Source organism: Bufo bufo, chromosome 4 (assembly GCF_905171765.1).
Source record: "Bufo bufo chromosome 4, aBufBuf1.1, whole genome shotgun sequence".
NCBI classification, from domain to species: domain Eukaryota; kingdom Metazoa; phylum Chordata; class Amphibia; order Anura; family Bufonidae; genus Bufo; species Bufo bufo.
The window spans coordinates 54266984-54286549 of record NC_053392.1 but is presented as its reverse complement, the minus strand read 5'-3'; the positions used below and the strand labels follow the sequence as shown (position 1 = coordinate 54286549).

At 47.4% G+C, this 19566-nt stretch overlaps 1 protein-coding gene across 1 annotated transcript in view; it reads left to right on the top strand.

Annotated features, from left to right (window-relative positions):
* LOC120997246 (cytochrome P450 2K6-like) overlaps nucleotides 1-19566 on the top strand; it is a 132948-nt gene that overhangs the window by 93030 nt on the left and 20352 nt on the right. The window contains exons 5-6 of the mRNA XM_040427251.1: nucleotides 310-470; nucleotides 1002-1178. Of these exons, the coding sequence (XP_040283185.1) occupies nucleotides 310-470; nucleotides 1002-1178 (338 nt within the window). The remainder of the gene's footprint in view (nucleotides 1-309; nucleotides 471-1001; nucleotides 1179-19566) is intronic.

Below are 19566 nucleotides of genomic sequence, written 5' to 3'. Positions count from 1 at the left end.
TATAGCTATGCCCATGCCTATGAAGTATATGGGACTTACTGAAACAATTCCCTTAGCTACTACCTCTCTTTGCAGACAGCCACCTAACGTTGCAAAGGGGAGTCATCTATAAGACCCATCACCACCAGCACCTATTAGACATTTATAACATTCCATGGATATAAGATAGAGTAACATGCACCTATTATTTGAGGTGACTTCTCAGGTGCACATTCTGGGTATCAACATCATGTAATCTGGTGTGTCAAACAAATGCAAAGAAAATCTGTTAAAAAATGAAAATCATGTTTTTTTTTTTTTCTTTTTCAGGAAAGCCCTGTGATAATCAGGCGATTTTTAAAGCTGCTGTAACCAATATAATTGTGACTATACTGCTGAATAAAAGATATGATTATGAAGATCCAACCATACTGAGGCTTTTTGCTATAGTCACTGAAAATACAAAACTTCTCAACAGTCCCTGGGTCATGGTAAGTGGTTCTTAGGCTGGGTTCACACCTGAGCGTATTCGATAAGCGCTTTTTACAGGCGTTTTTATCGGGCGTTTTTGATGCGTATTTTGGGGCGTTTTTGTCTTTTGGATACGCACGTAGTATGAGCGTTTGTGTGATTAATCCAATCAAAAACTGCTACAATACGCGCGACAATACGCCCCAAAGAAGCTCCTGTACTTCTTGAGACGTAGGGCGTTTAACAGCGCATTTGTACGCGCTGTAAAACGCTCAGGTGAGAACCATGCCCATAGGGAAACATTGGTTTTTGCCTGTGGAGCGTTTTACAGCGCGTAGGAACGCGCTGTAAAACGCTCAGGTGTGAACCCAGCCTTACAGTTTATTGTCTATCTATTTCTGTATCTTTCTCTCTATCTCTATCTGTCTATCTATCAATCTGTCTGTCTGCCTGTCTGTCTTATATCTGTTTCATGACTTTGCATTTAATATCTCTCTATCTCTTTAAGTTCAATTTGTAAAACATGTATTTGTATTTCATGTATGTTGTAGCTGTACAATAGTTATCCATTTCTGTTTAAATGGCTGCCCGGACCTCACAGAACAATGAGTGAAAATATGAAGGAGCTTAAGAGCTTTGTAAGAAAAACATTTAGAAAACAGAGGAAAGAACTGGACGTAAATGACCAACGAAACCTTGTTGATACCTTCTTAGCCAAGCAACAAGAGGTATGATAAATTATGCATCAGTTTTTATTCAGAAAGAAAATTGTGCAAACAAATGCAGCAATGAAAAAAATAATCAAAACATACCACAATCTTTTTAATTAATTAATTAAGTACTCTACAGTCGTGACCCAACATTTTGAGAAAGACACAAATTTTGGTATTTACAAGGTTTGCTGCATTACATTACATTACATTCATTTTAGATTGTTATGACGGTGATCAGATGAATTGCAATTAATGGGAGAGTCATTCCTTGCCATAAAAATTAAAAGGATTGTGCAGCCTGTTTATATTGATAACCTATCCTCAGTATAGGTCATATCATCAGAGATAAGCGAATCGAAGATGGCGAAGTGGAATTCAATCCAAATTTCAGGAAAAATTTGATTTGCACCGAATCCGAATTTACTGACGCTTCATGGTAACGAATCACATTTTATCCAAAAATGGCTACTGCACATATTAGGACATGGAGCAAAGAACTCTAGAAACGAAGAATCACCCACAATGCCATGCATGCAGCCAATCAGCAGCCAGCCAACCCTGTGATGTCATAGCCCTATAAATAGCCTCAGCCATTTGCCAGTGTATTTAGTGCAGGGAGAGACGTTAGAAGGCGCCAGAGAAAGTGCTAGGAAAGCGTTTGCGGCGGGCCCCATTGACTTTAATGGCAGGCGAACCTGAAAAACTTACAGCTCATATTTGCAGCCACCAAATACTTACTAGACGTGCACAAATAGTCCCACAACATGGACAGTGACAGACCAGAGGGGGATCATTGGCAAAAATTCACACAAAAAATATATATTTTAATCAGGGGCCATTTTTATGCGTCTTAAAGGGAAACTCTTAAAAATGTGCCTTGCTGGAGCCTAGAAAATTTTTATTTTTGGTCATGGGAGTACAGGCCCCAAAAATTAGGCATTCACCTGACAGAAAAGAACTTGTGATGATGTGGCTGGAGGTACATTAGGCGGTCACTGGATAAAAATGTTACTGTCGGCCAGATCCGGCCCCAAAAATTAGGCATTCACCTGACAGAAAAGGTCTTTTATGCCACTGTATATACATAAGACAAGGACTATTCTTTGTTCTGGGTGGTGGCGGATATGTGTGGGCTGTGTGGGGACTCGCTCTGGTAGACAGGATTAGCGGACGCAGTATAGAGGCAACAACAAGTTCTTTGGATCAAACAGTTCAGTGTTTTATTCACACTTTAGGCAAGTGACAAAACAAACAGTCATATTCAAACAAAAAGTCACCTTGCAGTGTTGGTGGTAATTAACACTTTGTGGCAATTCTGCCTCAAAGAGTCCTTGCTGATAGCAGCACCAACCTGTTTTCACGCCAAACAGGTAGCAAACCTTCATCCAGACACAAGGCTCCCAGATCCCAACACAGAGACCTGGCTTCTGAGCCCAGCTGCCTATTTAAGGACAGCCAGGTGCTGCCAAAACCCAGATCGGCATTTAAAATCCGGTCCGGTATTTGACCTCACCTGGCTGAAAAATCAGCCCAGCACCACATGTCAGGAGGAAAATACCTGTTTTCCAAGACCAAACCTCTCACTCTGTCACATACCCACCCTTTGTTCAACCCTGTGGTCGTGAACACACACCAGACAGTGTACCCGGGACAGGGCATTTCTGTCCTTGACCTGGCTCATCCACTTGAGAGGGGAGTGGTTAGTCACCAGGCAGAAATTTCTCCCAAATAAATAACAACCCACTCCACTTTTATGTGGAGTGGGTTGTTGTTCCCACACCTCTTTGGCCACGTCCAGGAGACCGAGAGGGTGTCTGCCATATAGCAGTTCGAAGGGGGAGAACCCAGTAGAGGCCTGGGGTACCTCTCGCACCGCGAACATGAGATAGGACAGAAGGAGGTCCCAGTCCTTCCTATCTTTAGACACTACCTTTTTCAACATATTTTTTATGTTCAGTTAAACCGTTCTACCAGACTGAACCTCTTTTGGTAGTCCTACTCCTGAAAACATCTCCATTAACTCCTTAGCTATGAGTTTGGCCGAGGTATGTCGCCGTGGCACCGCCTCTGGTACAGAGTGACGTAGTCTAGAATGACTAAGATGTGTTGATGCCCTCTTGCGGACTTCAGCACTGGGCCTATAAGGGCCATAGCTATTCAGTCAAACAGTACTTGGATAATCGGGATAGGTACGAGGACTACGGAAATGTGGCTGGGGGCTAGTTATCTGGCAGGTCGAGCAAGACTTACAAAACTCTTCCACTTCTTTGAATATGCTGGGCCAGTAAAACCGCTGTCGAACACGATCCTGAGTTTTCTGCAGCCCCAAGTGACCCCCGAGAATGTGTTGGTGGGCTAGATCTAACACAAGCTTGCGGTAAGCCTTGGGGACCACCAACTGTTCAATAGGCTCACCCCATAGTTGGTTTACCCGATGCAACATATCTTGATGAACCACAAAACGGGGAAACACTGACTCTGCCCCAGGTTGTTGTGGTTCACCATCTACTATTAACACATTTTTCCAGGCGGGGGATAGGGTTGGGTCCCGGTGTTTGACGGTACCAAAATTATCCCCAGAGACATTGAGGTCTGCCAATTCATGAACCGGCGGTAAGTCCTCCATGTTTCCCACCACCACACTTAGCGGGGATCTCTCCCCCTCTTCCACCGAAGTGGCGGTCACCCATACTGCTGGCCCTTCGGTCTCAGGTTCCCAGAGTTCTGGTCTCCCCCATGAGCTAGGCCACTCTGCTAGGGTTACCCCTGTCTCATGGCTATCAGTCACTCTCATAGCAGTCAACAGTGCCGGGAAGCCCAGGAAGTCTCTCCCAATTATGAGTTCATAATGTACATTTGTGGCGACAGCCACCTCGTGGGTCCATCTACCGGCCACCGTGGTTAGAGACACCAGCGCGGTGGAGTAGTCTTTTAAGTTTCCGTGGATGCACATCACTCTGAATTTCCAGCCAGCATACTCAGTGGACCGCACCAGGTTAGCCCTTACTAGGGTCACCAGACTCCCTGAGTCCAGCAGAGCCTCCGCCGGAATGTCTCCCACTTCCAGTGATCTAGAGACTCTGGTGTACCTGTTGCACACAGCCTCCTGGTATATAGTGACTGACGGTAGCCATAGTTAGTGTCCATGGGCTCAACCTGATGGGGACAGTCAGCCCTTACATGGCCAGGCTCCTGACACCACCAGCAGACTACCGGAGCCAGGTCCACCGTGGGTACATCCTTGGTGGGTTTTATCAGCTCAAATCTCCAGGCCTGGGGTGGAGATTTCTGGGGTTTGCCGAACCCCCTCCCAACAGAAACCTCCTTTAGATTCCTGGTAGCTTCATAGCGTTCCACCAGGTCCACCATCTCAAGGGTATTGCCAGGAGACACCTGACCGATCCAGTGCTGGAGAGGGTATGGCAAAGCCCTCCAGAACATATTGGCTAATAGTCTATCCAGCATAGCCGGGGGAGTCAGCACATCAGGCTGTAGCCACTTTTGCAAGAGGTGGAGTAAGTTATAATACTAGGTCCTCGCAGGATCAGCCGGTTTAAAACCCCACTGATGTACCCGCTGGGCCAGGACCAACACATTCACCCCCAGTTGCCAAAATCTCACCCTTTACTTTTTGGTAGTCGGCCGCTTGATCGTCCGGCAAGTCGAAATACACCCGCTGGGAATCGGATGCCAGGAATGAACCGACGACCTCAGTCCACTGGTCACGGGGTAGCTTTTCCCTGATGGCCACTTTCTCGTACATCACCAGGTAGGATTCGATGTCGTCTGCGGGGATCATCTTAGGAATCACGGTACGGACTGCTTTCCGGGCATCGTGGATGCTCGATGTTGCTTCTGCTGTCTGCAAAGCCATCACGTGTTGCAGCAGCTGGTTAGTCTCCTGCTGCTGTTTATTAGCCTCACGTTGCTGCAGGTTTGTCTCTCGCTGCTGCAGATTAGCCTCCATGAGGGCCTTCACAACAGCCTCCATTTTGTCGTGGGGCACTGGTTGTAACATAGTTGGTTTAATGTGCAACATACAACCGTGCCTGAAAAAGGCAGAAACAAAAAATATTGGCGTTCACGCCAGCCTCACTGCTCTTGCCCGCATCCTCCACCAATTGTGGGGACTCGCTCTGGTAGACAGGATTAGCGGACATGATATAGAGGGAACAACAAGTTCTTTGAATCAAACAGTTCAGTGTTTTATTCACAATTTAGGCAAGTGACAATACAAGCATTCATATTCAAACAAAAAGTCACCTTGCGGTGTTGGTGGTAATTCACATCATGCGGCAATTCTGCCTCAAAGAGTCCTTGCTGATATCAAGTCTTCATCCAGACACAAGGCTCCCATATTCCAACACAGAGTCCTAGCTTCTTCCTATTTAAGGATAGCCAAGTGCTGCCAAAACCCGCACTGGTATTAAAAAAACGGTCCGGTACTTGATCTCACCTGGCTGTAAATCAGCCCAGCAGCACATGCTGGGAGGAAAATACTTGTTTTCCCAGACCAAACCTTTCACTGTGTCACAGCTGGCATGAGGAAATTCAATTACACGTGGTCGTCACAGGTGTTCCTCCGAGATCCATGCCTCATTCATTTTTAGAAATGTGAGGTAGTCCACACTGTCGTGAGCTAGGCTAGTGCGCTTATAGGTCACGATCCTTCCTGCTGCACTGAATGTCCTTTCGGACAGGACACTCGACGAGGGGCAGGCCAAGAGCTCCATGGCAAATTGTGCCAGCTCTGGCCACAGGTCAAGCCTGCACACCCAGTAGTCCGGGGTTCCTCGCTTCTCAGAGCATCCACATAGAACGTTAACCCGATCTAGTCGGACACCTGTCGGTCTAGGAGTTCCATGGGGCTGGATCCAGAGGGCGGCTGTTGATGGGTTGGCTGCAAAAATGATCTCATATCCAAAGTGACCAACACATCTTCAAACCGCCCTCTTCTTGCAGGCGCGGTAGGATTGGTACCCGCACCTGTTTCGCTTTGGGTGGAAATTCCTCTGCCAGCGCCTGCAACAGCAGAATGCAGCATCTCTCGCAGCAAGGCTTGGAAATGCTGCATTCTGCCAGCCCTCTGTGATGCTGTTAACATGTCCACCTTTTTGTGTTTGTACCGGAGGTCTAAGTACGTTGCCACCCAGTACTGGTCCTTGCCCTTTATGCTTTTTATACGGGGGTCCCTCTTCAAACACTGGAGCATGAAGGCCCCCATTTGCACTAAACTGGAAGCAGTGGAGCACCCTGGCTCCTGCTCAACGCCCAGGAGAATGTCGTCCTCAGTCTCTTCCCCCCAGCCACGGACAACACCAAAGTCCCACTCAAAGCCTGCTCTTCTTGGTTCTCCTCCCCCCAGCCACTATCCTCCTCTGACTCCTCTTCAGACTCCTGCTGACTCAGATGGAGTAGCCCCCCTGGGAATTCATTCAGCATTGCGACTTTCTCATCTTAAAGCTCCTGCTCCTCGACAGCTTGATCAATGACACAATGCAATGCACGCTCCAGAAAGAAGGCGTAAGGTATGATGTGACTGGCGCGGTGAAAAAAGCCAAGCTCCCAGAACCTGTCCTGCATCAGAGTTCGTACAGGTAGTAGTTAACGGCAAGTTGCTGCTGGAGCAGCCTATCAAGCATACACAAGGTGGAGTTCCAGCGCGTCGGGCTGTCACAAAAAAGACGTCTGACGGGCAAGTGGTGTCGCCACTAAATGTCAGCAAGGCGAGCCATAGCCGTGTAAGATCTTCTAAAATGGCCAGAGATTTTTCTGGCCTGCCGCAAGACGTCCTGGACCCCGGGGTATTTGGCAATGAATCGCTGCACGACTAAGTTCAGGATGTGTGCCATACACGGCACGTGTTTCATTTTGCCCTGTTTCAGCGCGCTCAGCAGATTTGCACCGTTGTCGCACACCACTTTACCAACTGTCAAATTGAGCAGGGTTAGCCACTGATCGGCCTGTGATTGCAAAGCAGTGCAGGACCGGTGTGGCTCTTGGCTTCCAGGCACAACAGCCGAGCACAGCATGGCAATGTCTCACCTGGGATGTCAAATAGGTTCTGGGGAGCTTGGGAGGAGGAGAGGAAGAGGCGGTAGCAGTGGAAAAGAAGGAGTCAGCTGAGGAGGAGAGGGAGGGTGGAGTAGGAGGCGGAGAAGAAGAGGCAGGCCTGCATGCAATCCTTGGCGGTAACACCAAATCCACACGAGAGCCACGGGTTACATGCTTGACGGCCGTCAGAAGGTTCACCCAGTGGGCAGTAAATGTTATGTACCTTCCCTGCCCGTGTTTGCTAGACCACGTGTCTGTAGTCTGATGTATCTTGACACCGACACTGTGTGCCAGAGATATATTCACTTGCCGCTGAACGTGGCAAAATAGCTCTGGGATGCCCTTCTGGGAGAAATATTTCCGTCCAGGAAACTTCAATTGCAGTGTGCCAATGGCCACAAATTTTCTAAAGGCCTCCGAGTCCACCAGTTTATATGGCAGTAGTTGGCAGGCTAGCAGTTCAGACAAGCTAGCGGTCAGCCGTTGGGCAAGAGGGTTATCTGGCATCATCAACTTTTTATGTTCGTACATTTGGTGCCACGGAAGCCTGCCTTCTGCCTGATGAACACGACGACGGCACGGTGGAAGGTGGAGGACAAATGGGAGGAGAGAGAAGAAGGAGAAGAGTCAGGACGTGGAGCGCGGGGAGTGTGGCTTTGTGGGTTCTGACGGCGTTGCTCCCACTGGGCTTGGTTATTGGAGGCCAGGTGCCTTCTTAATGCTGGAATGTTGGACTTACCACTAGGGATGAGCGAACGCGAACTGTATAGTTCGGGTTCGTACCGAATTTTGGGGTGTCCGTGACACGGACCCGAACCCGAACATTTTCGTAAAAGTCCGGGTTCGGTGTTCGGCGCTTTCTTGGCGCTTTTTGAAAGGCTGCAAAGCAGCCAATCAACAAGCGTCATACTACTTGCCCCAAGAGGCCATCACAGCCTTGCCTACTATTGGCATGGCTGTGATTGGCCAGTGCAGCATGTGACCCAGCCTCTATATAAGCTTGGGTCACGTAGCACTGCACGTCACTCTGCTGATTCAAGCATAGGGAGAGGTTGCAGCTGCGACGTTAGGGCGAGATTAGGCAGATTAACTCCTCCAAAAGACTTCATTCTGTGATCGATCTGCAGCTGTGGATCATTGAAGTGCTAATATCGACCTGCTCACTTTTTTGAGGCTGCCCAGAGCGTTTTTAGATCACTTTTTTCTGGGGTGATCGGCGGCCATTTTGTGACTTGTGGTGCGCCAGCACAAGCTATCACCAAGTGTATTTAACCATCAATAGTGTGGTTATTTTGTGCTATATCCTACATCAGCTGCAGGCTGAGCCTGTGTCACCGAAGTGCATTTAACCATCAACAGTCTGGTTATTTTTTGGCCATATACTACATCAGCTGCAGGCTGAGCCTGTGTCACCGAAGTGCATTTAACCATCAACAGTCTGGTTATTTTTTGGCCATATACTACATCTAGTGCAGGCTGAGCCTGTGTCACCCAAGTGCATTTAACCATCAATAGTGTGGTTATTTTTTGGCCATATACTACATCAGGGGCAAGTTGAGCCTGTCACCCAGCGCCTAAAAAATAGACCTGACATTTCTATTCAACCAAATCTGTACTGTTTTAGCTGGTCAAGTTATTTGTAGTGACCGTAAAAGCACATTTTTTGTTCTGGGTTGAAAAACTATTCCCAAATTTGCCATTCTCAAAATAACTAGTTTCTGCTATATGAGGCCAACTTGAAATCTATCCCAAAAAGGATATCTTACATTGAAGGTGGTGATAGTGTCATTCAGAAAAACCTAAGACACACGCTACCGTGCAGATAGAAGTCTGATTCTGTGATTAAACCTATACCTGTCACACAGCGCAAAAAAAAACAGGCCTCACATTTCTATTCAACCAAATCTGTACTGTTTTAGCTGGTCAAGTTATTTGTAGTGACCGTAAAAGCACACTTTTTGTTCTGGGTTGAAAAACTATTCCCAAATTTGCCATTCTCAAAATAACTAGTTTCTGCTATATGAGGCCTACTTGAAATCTATCCCAAAAAGGATATCTTACATTGAAGGTGCTGATAGTGTCATTCAGAAAAACCTAAAACACACGCTACCGTGCAGATAGAAGTCTGATTCTGTGATTAAACCTATACCTGTCACACAGCGCAAAAAAAACAGGCCTCACATTTCTATTCAACCAAATCTGTACTGTTTTAGCTGGTCAAGTTATTTGTAGTGACCGTAAAAGCACACTTTTTGTTCTGGGTTGAAAAACTATTCCCAAATTTGCCATTCTCAAAATAACTAGTTTCTGCTATATGAGGCCTACTTGAAATCTATCCCAAAAAGGATATCTTACATTGAAGGTGCTGATAGTGTCATTCAGAAAAACCTAAAACACACGCTACCGTGCAGATAGAAGTCTGATTCTGTGATTAAACCTATACCTGTCACACAGCGCAAAAAAAAACAGGCCTCACATTTCTATTCAACCAAATCTGTACTGTTTTAGCTGGTCAAGTTATTTGTAGTGACCGTAAAAGCACATTTTTTGTTCTGGGTTGAAAAACTATTCCCAAATTTGCCATTCTCAAAATTGTGGTGAACGGGAACAATGAGGAAAACATCTAATAAGGGACGCGGACGTGTAAATGGTCGTGGTGGTGTTAGTGGACCCTCTGGTGCTGGGAGAGGACGTGGCCGTTCTGCCACAGCCACACGTCCTAGTGAACCAACTACCTCAGGTCCCAGTAGCCAGCAGAATTTACAGCGATATTTTGTGGGGCCCAATGCCGTTCTAAGGATGGTAAGGCCTGAGCAGGTACAGGCATTAGTCAATTGGGTGGCCGACAGTGGATCCAGCACGTTCACATTATCTCCCACCCAGTCTTCTGCAGAAAGCGCACAGATAGCGCATGAAAACCAAGCCCATCAGTCTGTCACATCACCCCCATTCATATCAGGGAAACTGTCTGAGCCTCAAGTTATGCAGCAGTCTCTTATGCTGTTTGAAGACTCTGCTGCCAGGGTTTCCCAAGGGCATCCACCTAGCCCTTCCCCAGGGGTGGAAGAGATAGAATGCACTAACGCACAACCACTTATGTTTCCTGATGATGAGGACATGGGAATACCACCTCAGCATGTCTCTGATGATGACGAAACACAGGTGCCAACTGCTGCGTCTTTCTGCAGTGTGCAGACTGAACAGGAGGTCAGGGATCAAGACTGGGTGGAAGACGATGCAGGGGACGATGAGGTCCTAGACCCCACATGGAATGAAGGTCGTGCCACTGACTTTTAGAGTTCGGAGGAAGAGGCAGTGGTGAGACCGAGCCAACAGCGTAGCAAAAGAGTGAGCAGTGGGCAAAATCAGAACACCCCCCGCCAAGAGACTCCGCCTGCTAATGACCGCCGCCATCTGGGACCGAGCACCCCAAAGGCAGCTTCAAGGAGTTCCATGGCATGGCACTTCTTCAAACAATGTGCTGACGACAAGACCCGAGTGGTTTGCACGCTGTGCCATCAGAGCCTGAAGCGAGGCATTAACGTTCTGAACCTTAGCACAACCTGCATAACCAGGCACCTGCATGCAAAGCATGAACTGCAGTGGAGTAAACACCTTAAAAACAAGGAAGTCACTCAGGCTCCCCCTGCTACCTCTTCTGCTGCTGCCGCCTCGGCCTCTTCTGCTGCTGCCGCCGCCTCGGCCTCTTCTGCTGCTGCTGCCGCCGCCTCGGCCTCTTCCTCTGCCTCTGGAGGAACGTTGGCACCTGCCGCCCAGCAAACATGGGATGTACCACCAACACCACCACCTGCGTCACCAAGCATCTCAACCATGTCACACGGCAGCGTTCAGCTCTCCATCTCACAAACATTTGAGAGAAAGCGTAAATTCCCACCTAGCCACCCTCGATCCCTGGCCCTCAATGCCAGCATTTCTAAAATTCTGGCCTATGAAATGCTGTCATTTAGGCTGGTGGACACACACAGCTTCAAACAGCTCATGTCACTTGCTGTCCCACAGTATGTTGTTCCCAGCCGCCACTACTTCTCCAAGAGAGCCGTGCCTTCCCTGCACAAACAAGTGTCCGATAAAATCAAGTGTGCACTGCGCAACGCCATCTGTGGCAAGGTCCACCTAACCACAGATACGTGGACCACTAAGCACGGCCAGGGACGCTATATCTCCCTAACTGCACACTGGGTAAATGTAGTGGCGGCTGGGCCCCAGGCGGAGAGCTGTTTGGCGCACGTCCTTCCGCCGCCAAGGATCGCAGGGCAACATTCTTTGCCTCCTGTCTCCTCCTCCTCCTACTCAGCTTCCTCCTCCTCTTCTTCCACCTGCTCATCCAGTCAGCCACACACCTTCACCACCAACTTCAGCACAGCCCGGGGTAAACGTCAGCAGGCCATTCTGAAACTCATATATTTGGGGGACAGGCCCCACACCGCACAGGAATTGTGGCGGGGTATAGAACAACAGACCGACGAGTGGTTGCTGCCGGTGAGCCTCAAGCCCGGCCTGGTGGTGTGCGATAATGGGCAAAATCTCGTTGAAGCTCTGGGACTAGCCGGTTTGACGCACATCCCTTGCCTGGCGCATGTGCTGAATTTGGTGGTGCAGAAGTTCATTCGCAACTACCCCGACATGTCAGAGCTGCTGCATAAAGTGTGGGCCGTCTGTTCGCGCTTCCGGCGTTCACACCCTGCCGCTGCTGGCCTGTCTGCGCTACAGCGTAACTTCGGCCTTCCCGCTCACCGCCTCATATGCGACGTACCCACCAGGTGGAACTCCACCTTGCATATGCTGGACAGACTGTGCGAGCAGCAGCAGGCCATAGTGGAGTTTCAGCTGCAGCACGCACGGGTCAGTCACACTGCGGAACAGCACCACTTCACCACCAATGGCTGGGCCTCCATGCGAGACCTGTGTGCCCTGTTGCGTTGTTTCGAGTACTCCACCAACATGGCCAGTGGCGATGACGCCGTTATCAGCGTTACAATACAACTTCTATGTCTCCTTGAGAAAACACTTAGGGCGATGATGGAAGAGGAGGTGGCCCAGGAGGAAGAGGAGGAAGAGGGGTCATTTTTAGCACTTTCAGGCCAGTCTCTTCGAAGTGACTCAGAGGGAGGTTTTTTGCAACACCAGAGGCCAGGTACAAATGTGGCCAGACAGGGACCACTACTGGAGGACGAGGAGGATGAGGATGAGGTGGAGGAGGATGAGGATGAAGCATGTTCACAGCGGGGTGGCACCCAAAGCAGCTCGGGCCCATCACTGGTACGTGGCTGCGGGGAAACACAGGACGATGACGATACGCCTCCGACAGAGGACAGCTTGTCCTTACCTCTGGGCAGCCTGGCACACATGAGCGACTACATGCTGCAGTGCCTGCGCAACGACAGCAGAGTTGCCCACATTTTAACGTGTGAGGACTACTGGGTTGCCACCCTGCTGGATCCCCGGTACAAAGACAATGTGCCCACCTTACTTCCTACACTGGAGCGTGATAGGAAGATGCGCGAGTACAAGCGCACGTTGGTAGACGCGCTACTGAGAGCATTCCCAAATGTCACAGGGGAACCAGTGGAAGCCCAAGGCGAAGGCAGAGGAGGAGCAAGAGGTCGCCAACGCAGCTGTGTCACGGCCAGCTCCTCTGAGGGCAGGGTTAGCATGGCAGAGATGTGGAAAAGTTTTGTCACCACGCCACAGCTAACTGCACCACCATCTGATACGGAACGTGTTAGCAGGAGGCAACATTTCACTAACATGGTGGAACAGTACCTGTGCACACCCCTCCACGTACTGACTGATGGTTCGGCCCCATTCAACTTCTGGGTCTCCAAATTGTCCACGTGGCCAGAGCTAGCCTTTTATGCCTTGGAGGTGCTGGCCTGCCCGGTGGCCAGCGTTTTGTCTGAACGTGTATTCAGCACGGCAGGGGGCGTCATTACAGACAAACGCAGCCGCCTGTCTACAGCCAATGTGGACAAGCTGACGTTCATAAAAATCAACCAGGCATGCATCCCACAGGACCTGTCTATCCCTTGTGCAGATTAGATATTAACTACCTCCCCTTAACAATATATTATTCTACTCCAGGGCACTTCCTCATTCAATACTATTTTTAAATTCATTTTACCATTATATTGCGGTGCAACCCAAAGTTGAATGAACCTCTCCTCTGTCTGGGTGCCGGGGCCTAAATGTGTGACAGTGGCCTGTTCCAGTGGTGGGTGACGTGAAGCCTGATTCTCTGCTATGACATGAAGACTGATTCTGCGCTGATATAAGGCCAGATTCTCTGTTACGGGACCTCTCTCCTCTGCCTGGGTGCCTGGGCCTAAATGTGTGACAGTGGCCTGTTCCAGTGGTGGGTGACGTGAAGCCTGATTCTCTGCTATGACATGAAGACAGATTCTGTGCTGACATAAGGCCAGATTCTCTGTTACGGGACCTCTCTCCTCTGTCTGGGTGCCGGGGCCTAAATGTGTGACAGTGGCCTGTTCCAGTGGTGGGTGACGTGAAGCCTGATTCTCTGCTATGACATGAAGACAGATTCTGTGCTGACATAAGGCCAGATTCTCTGTTACGGGACCTCTCTCCTCTGCCTGGGTGCCTGGGCCTAAATGTGTGACAGTGGCCTGTTCCAGTGGTGGGTGACGTGAAGCCTGATTCTCTGCTATGACATGAAGACAGATTCTGTGCTGACATAAGGCCAGATTCTCTGTTACGGGACCTCTCTCCTCTGCCTGGTTGCCGGGGCCTAAATATGTGACAGTGGCCTGTTCCAGTGGTGGGTGACGTGAAGCCTGATTCTCTGCTATGACATGAAGACAGATTCTGCGCTGACATAAGGCCAGATTCTCTGTTACGGGACCTCTCTCCTCTGCCTGGGTGCCTGGGCCTAAATGTGTGACAGTGGCCTGTTCCAGTGGTGGGTGACGTGAAGCCTGATTCTCTGCTATGACATGAAGACAGATTCTGTGCTGACATAAGGCCAGATTCTCTGTTACGGGACCTCTCTCCTCTGCCTGGTTGCCGGGGCCTAAATATGTGACAGTGGCCTGTTCCAGTGGTGGGTGACGTGAAGCCTGATTCTCTGCTATGACATGAAGACAGATTCTGCGCTGACATAAGGCCAGATTCTCTGTTACGGGACCTCTCTCCTCTGCCTGGGTGCCTGGGCCTAAATGTGTGACAGTGGCCTGTTCCAGTGGTGGGTGACGTGAAGCCTGATTCTCTGCTATGACATGAAGACTGATTCTGCGCTGACATAAGGCCAGATTCTCTGTTACGGGACCTCTCTCCTCTGCCTGGGTGCCTGGGCCTAAATGTGTGACAGTGGCCTGTTCCAGTGGTGGGTGACGTGAAGCCTGATTCTCTGCTATGACATGAAGACAGATTCTGTGCTGACATAAGGCCAGATTCTCTGTTATGGGACCTCTCTCCTCTGCCTGGGTGCCTGGGCCTAAATGTGTGACAGTGGCCTGTTCCAGTGGTGGGTGACGTGAAGCCTGATTCTCTGCTATGACATGAAGACAGATTCTGTGCTGACATAAGGCCGGATTCTCTGTTACGGGACCTCTCTCCTCTGCCTGGGTGCCTGGGCCTAAATGTGTGACAGTGGCCTGTTCCAGTGGTGGGTGACGTGAAGCCTGATTCTCTGCTATGACATGAAGACAGATTCTGTGCTGACATAAGGCCAGATTCTCTGTTACGGGACCTCTCTCCTCTGTCTGGGTGCCGGGGCCTAAATATGTGACAGTGGCCTGTTCCAGTGGTGGGTGACATGAAGCCAGATTCTCTGCTATGGCATGAAGAGACTGATTCTCTGCTGACATGAAGCCAGATTCTTTGCTATGGCATGAAGAGACTGATTCTCTGCTGAAGTGAAGCCAGATTCTCTGCTATGGGACCTCTGTCCAATTGATATTGGGTAATTTTTATTTTTTTTATTTTAATTTTAATTCATTTCCCTATCCACATTTGTTTGCAGGGGATTTACCTACATGTTGCTGCCTTTTGCCGCCCTCTAGCTCTTTCCTGGGCTGTTTTACAGCCTTTTTAGCGCCCAAAAGTTCGGGTCCCCATTGACTTCAATGGGGTTCGGGTTCGGGACGAAGTTCAGTTCGGGTTCGGGTTCGGATCCCGAACCCGAACATTTCCGGGAAGTTCGGCCGAACTTCTCGAACCCGAACATCCAGGTGTTCGCTCAACTCTACTTACCACCACTTATGCGTTAACAGCACAGGCTGCAGATGGCAACACTGTTGTCGGCAGCTGACACATAAAAAAAAGCCCACACTGTTGTTGCCACCTCCACACTATGTCACCTTGCCACGCTGTGATCTCCTCATGCTGCTGCCAACTCACAACTCTAAGCCACTCTGTGGTCTCCTCCAGCTGCTGCCACCTTCACACTATGTCACCTTGGCAGTCTGTGGCCTCTTCATGCTGCTGCTGCCACCTCCACACTCTGTCATTGTGCCACTCTGTGGTCTCTTTATGCTGCTGCCACTTTACCACTTGTGGTCTCCTCATGTTGCTACCAAGTCACCAATCTGTGGTCTCCTCATGCTGCTGTTACCTCAACACTATGTCACTGGGCTACTCTGTGATCTCCTCATGCTGTCTCTGGGCCAGTTTGTGGTCTCTTCATGCTGCTGCTGCCACCTCCACACTTTGTCATTGTGCCTTTCTGTGGCTTCCTCATTCTGCTGCTGCTGCTGCTGCAACCTCCACACTATGTCACCTTGACAGTCTGTGGCCTCCTCATTAGTAATGGACGAACATCTGCCGAGACGTTTCGCGATCGCGTGAACACAATCAAATGTTCCCATTCATTTTAATTTCAGGCAAACCTGAAAAACCTTCAGCTTATATTTGCAGCCAAGAAATAATTACTAGACGTGCACAAATAGTCCCACAACATGGACAGTGACATACCAGATGTATTATTCGAATTTGCGATCTCCATTCATAATTTTTTTCAATGCGAAATATCGTCAATATTATTTTCGCGTACGCGCATGCGCAAATACACTATACAGTACCCAAATGCACTATAAAGAAAGTATATTGTTATATAACACCCCGCTTCAATCATTTTTTTTGGGGGGCGACTGGTATATCACACCAGTAGAAATTATTTGTTCCAATAACGCTTGTCCCTCTATATACCTGCAGTATCGCAGCAGAACCGCACACAACTGCCGCACAATACAAATGCACTATAATATACTTTCTAACATAGAAAGTATATTATAACATTGTACAAGGAAGGCAATCTATTAGAATATACATAAAGATAAAACGTAACCTTTAACCTGTTTAGGACATAGGGCGTACCGGTACGCCCTAATGTCCCGATCCTTAAGGACAAAGGACGTACCGATACGTCCTATGTATTTCCGATCACCGCCGCGCGGCAGGCAGTGATCGGAACAAGGTGCCTGCTCAAATCATTGAGCAGGCACCTTGGCTAAATGGGCTGCAGGGTCCTGTGACCCCCCCCCCCCGTGTCGGAGATCGCCGCAAACCGCAGTTCAATTCAGACCTGCGGTTTGCGGCTTTTTATGCTGTGGCGGCGGGCGGTGATGCCATCGGGTCCCCGTGGGGCTGCAGGGGGGACCCGATGGGATGGAAGGCAGCGCGGTGCCTTCCTGAGGCATCGGCGATGCCTTCCTGTGATGAGCCTGTGAGATCCAGCCCCCTGGATCTCACAGGCCGGAAGCTGTATGAGTAATACACACTGTATTACTCATACAGCCAATGCATTCCAAAACAGAAGTATTGGAATGCATTGTAAAGGATTGGACCCTCAAATGTTGAAGTCCCAAAGTAGGACAAAAAATAAAGTGAAAAAAAAGTTTAAAAAATAAAGTCCCCCCCCCCAAAAAATTAAAAGTTTCAAGTAAAAATAAACAAAAATGTCATTTTCCCCAAATAAAGTTTAGAAAAATAGGTAAAAAATACGGGGGGGGGGGGGGAGTAGACATATTAGGCATCGCCGCGTCCGTATCGACCGGCTCTATAAACATATCACATGACCTAACTCCTCAGATAAACACCGTAAAAAAAAAAAAAAAACTGTGGTAAATAAACCATTTTTGTGTCACCTTACATCACAAAAAGTACAACAGCAAGCAATAAAATAGGCGTATGCCCACCAAAATAGTACCAATCTAACCGTCACCTCATCCCACAAAAAATCAGCCCCTACCTGAGACAATCGCCAAAAAATAAAAAAAACTATGGCTCAGAATATGGAGACACTAAAACATCATTTTTTTTGTTTTAAAACCTACATAAATAAAAAAATCCCATGACCTAACCCCTCAGATGAACACCGTAAAAAATAAAAACTGTGCTAAATAAACAATTTTTTGTCACCTTACATCACAAAAAGTGTAATAGCAAGCGATCAAAAAGTCATATGCACCCCAAAATAGTGCCAATCAAACCGTCATCTCATCCTGCAAAAAATGAGACCCTACCTAAGATAATCGCCCAAAAACTGAAAAAACGATGGCTCTCAGAATATGGAGACACTAAAACATGATTTTTTTTTGTTTCAAAAATGATATTATTGTGTAAAACTTACATAAATAATTAAAAAAGTATACATATTAGGTATTGCCACGTCCGTATCGACCGCCCTTTATAAAAATATCCCATGACCTAACCCCTCAGATGAACACCGTAAAAAATAACAAATAAAAACTGTGCTAAATAAACCATTTTTTGTCACCTTGCATCACAAAAAGTGTAATAGCAAGCGATCAAAAATTCGTATGCACCCGAAAATAGTGCCAATCAAAACGGCATCTCATCCCGCAAAAATCATATCCTACCCAAGATATTCGCCCAAAAACTGAAAAAACTATGGCTCTCAGACTATGGAAACACTAAAACATGATTTTTTTTCAAAAATGAAATCATTGTGTAAAACTTACATAAATAAAAAAAATGTATACATATTAGGTATTACCGCGTCTGGTCTATAAAAATACCACATGATCTAACCTGTCTGATGAATGTTGTAAATAACAAAAAACAAAAGCGGTGCCAAAACAGCATCTAATATAGAGCAACCAAAAATCATATGTACCCTAAAATAGTAACAACAAAACTGCCACCCTATCCCGTAGTTTCAAAAATGGGGTCACTATTTTGGAGTTTCTACTCAAGGGGTGCATCAGGGGGGCTTCAAATGGGACATGGTGTCAAAAAACAGTCCAGCAAAATCTGCCTTCCAAAAACCGTATGGCATTCCTTTCCTTCTGCGCCCTGCCGCGTGCCCGTACAGCGGTTTACGACCACATATGGCGTGTTTCTGTAAACTACAGTATCAGAGCCATAAATATTGAGTTTGGTTTGGCTGTTAACCCTTGATTTGCAACTGGAAAAAAATTATTAAAATGGAAAATCTGCCAAAAAAGTGAAATTTTGAAATTATATCTCTATTTTCCATTAATTCTTGTGGAACACCTAAAGGGTTAACAAAGTTTGTAAAATCAGTTTTGAATACCTTGAGGGGTGTAGTTTCTAGAATGGGGTCACTTTTTTGGAGTTTCTACCCTAGGGGTGCATCAAATGGGACATGGTTTCAAAAAAACAGTCCAGCAAAATCTGCTTTCCAAAAAACGTATAGCATTCCTTTCCTTCTACGCCCTGCCGCGTGCCCGTACAGCGGTTTACGACCACATATGGTGTGTTTCTGTAAACTACAGAATCAGAGCCATAAATATTGAGTTTGGTTTGGCTGTTAACCCTTGATTTGTAACTGGAAAAAATTATTAAAATGGAAAATCTGCCAAAAAAGTGAAATTTTGAAATTGTTTCTCTATTTTCCATTAATTTTTGTGGAACACCTAAAGGGTTAACAAAGTTTGTAAAATCAGTTTTGAATACCTTGAGGGGTGTAGTTTGTAGAATGGGGTAATTTTTGGGTGGTTTCTATTGTGTAAGTCTCACAAAGTGACTTCAGATCTAAACTGGTCCTTGAAAAGTGCTTTTTTGAAAATTTCTGAAAAATTTAAAGATTTGCTTCTAAACTTCTGAGCCTTGTAACATGCCCAAAAAATAAAATGTTATTCCCAAAATGATCGAAAAATGAAGTAGACATATGGGGAATGTAAAGTAATAACTATTTTTGTAGGTACTGTATTACTATGTATTATAGAAGTAGAGAAATTGAAACTTGGAAATTTCATGAGTGTCATGAAGTACAATATGTGAAGAAAAAACAATCTCAGAATGGCTTGGATAAGTCAAAGCGTTTTAAAGTTATCACCACATAAAGTGACACTGGTCAGATTTGCAAAAAATGGCCTGGTCCTTAACC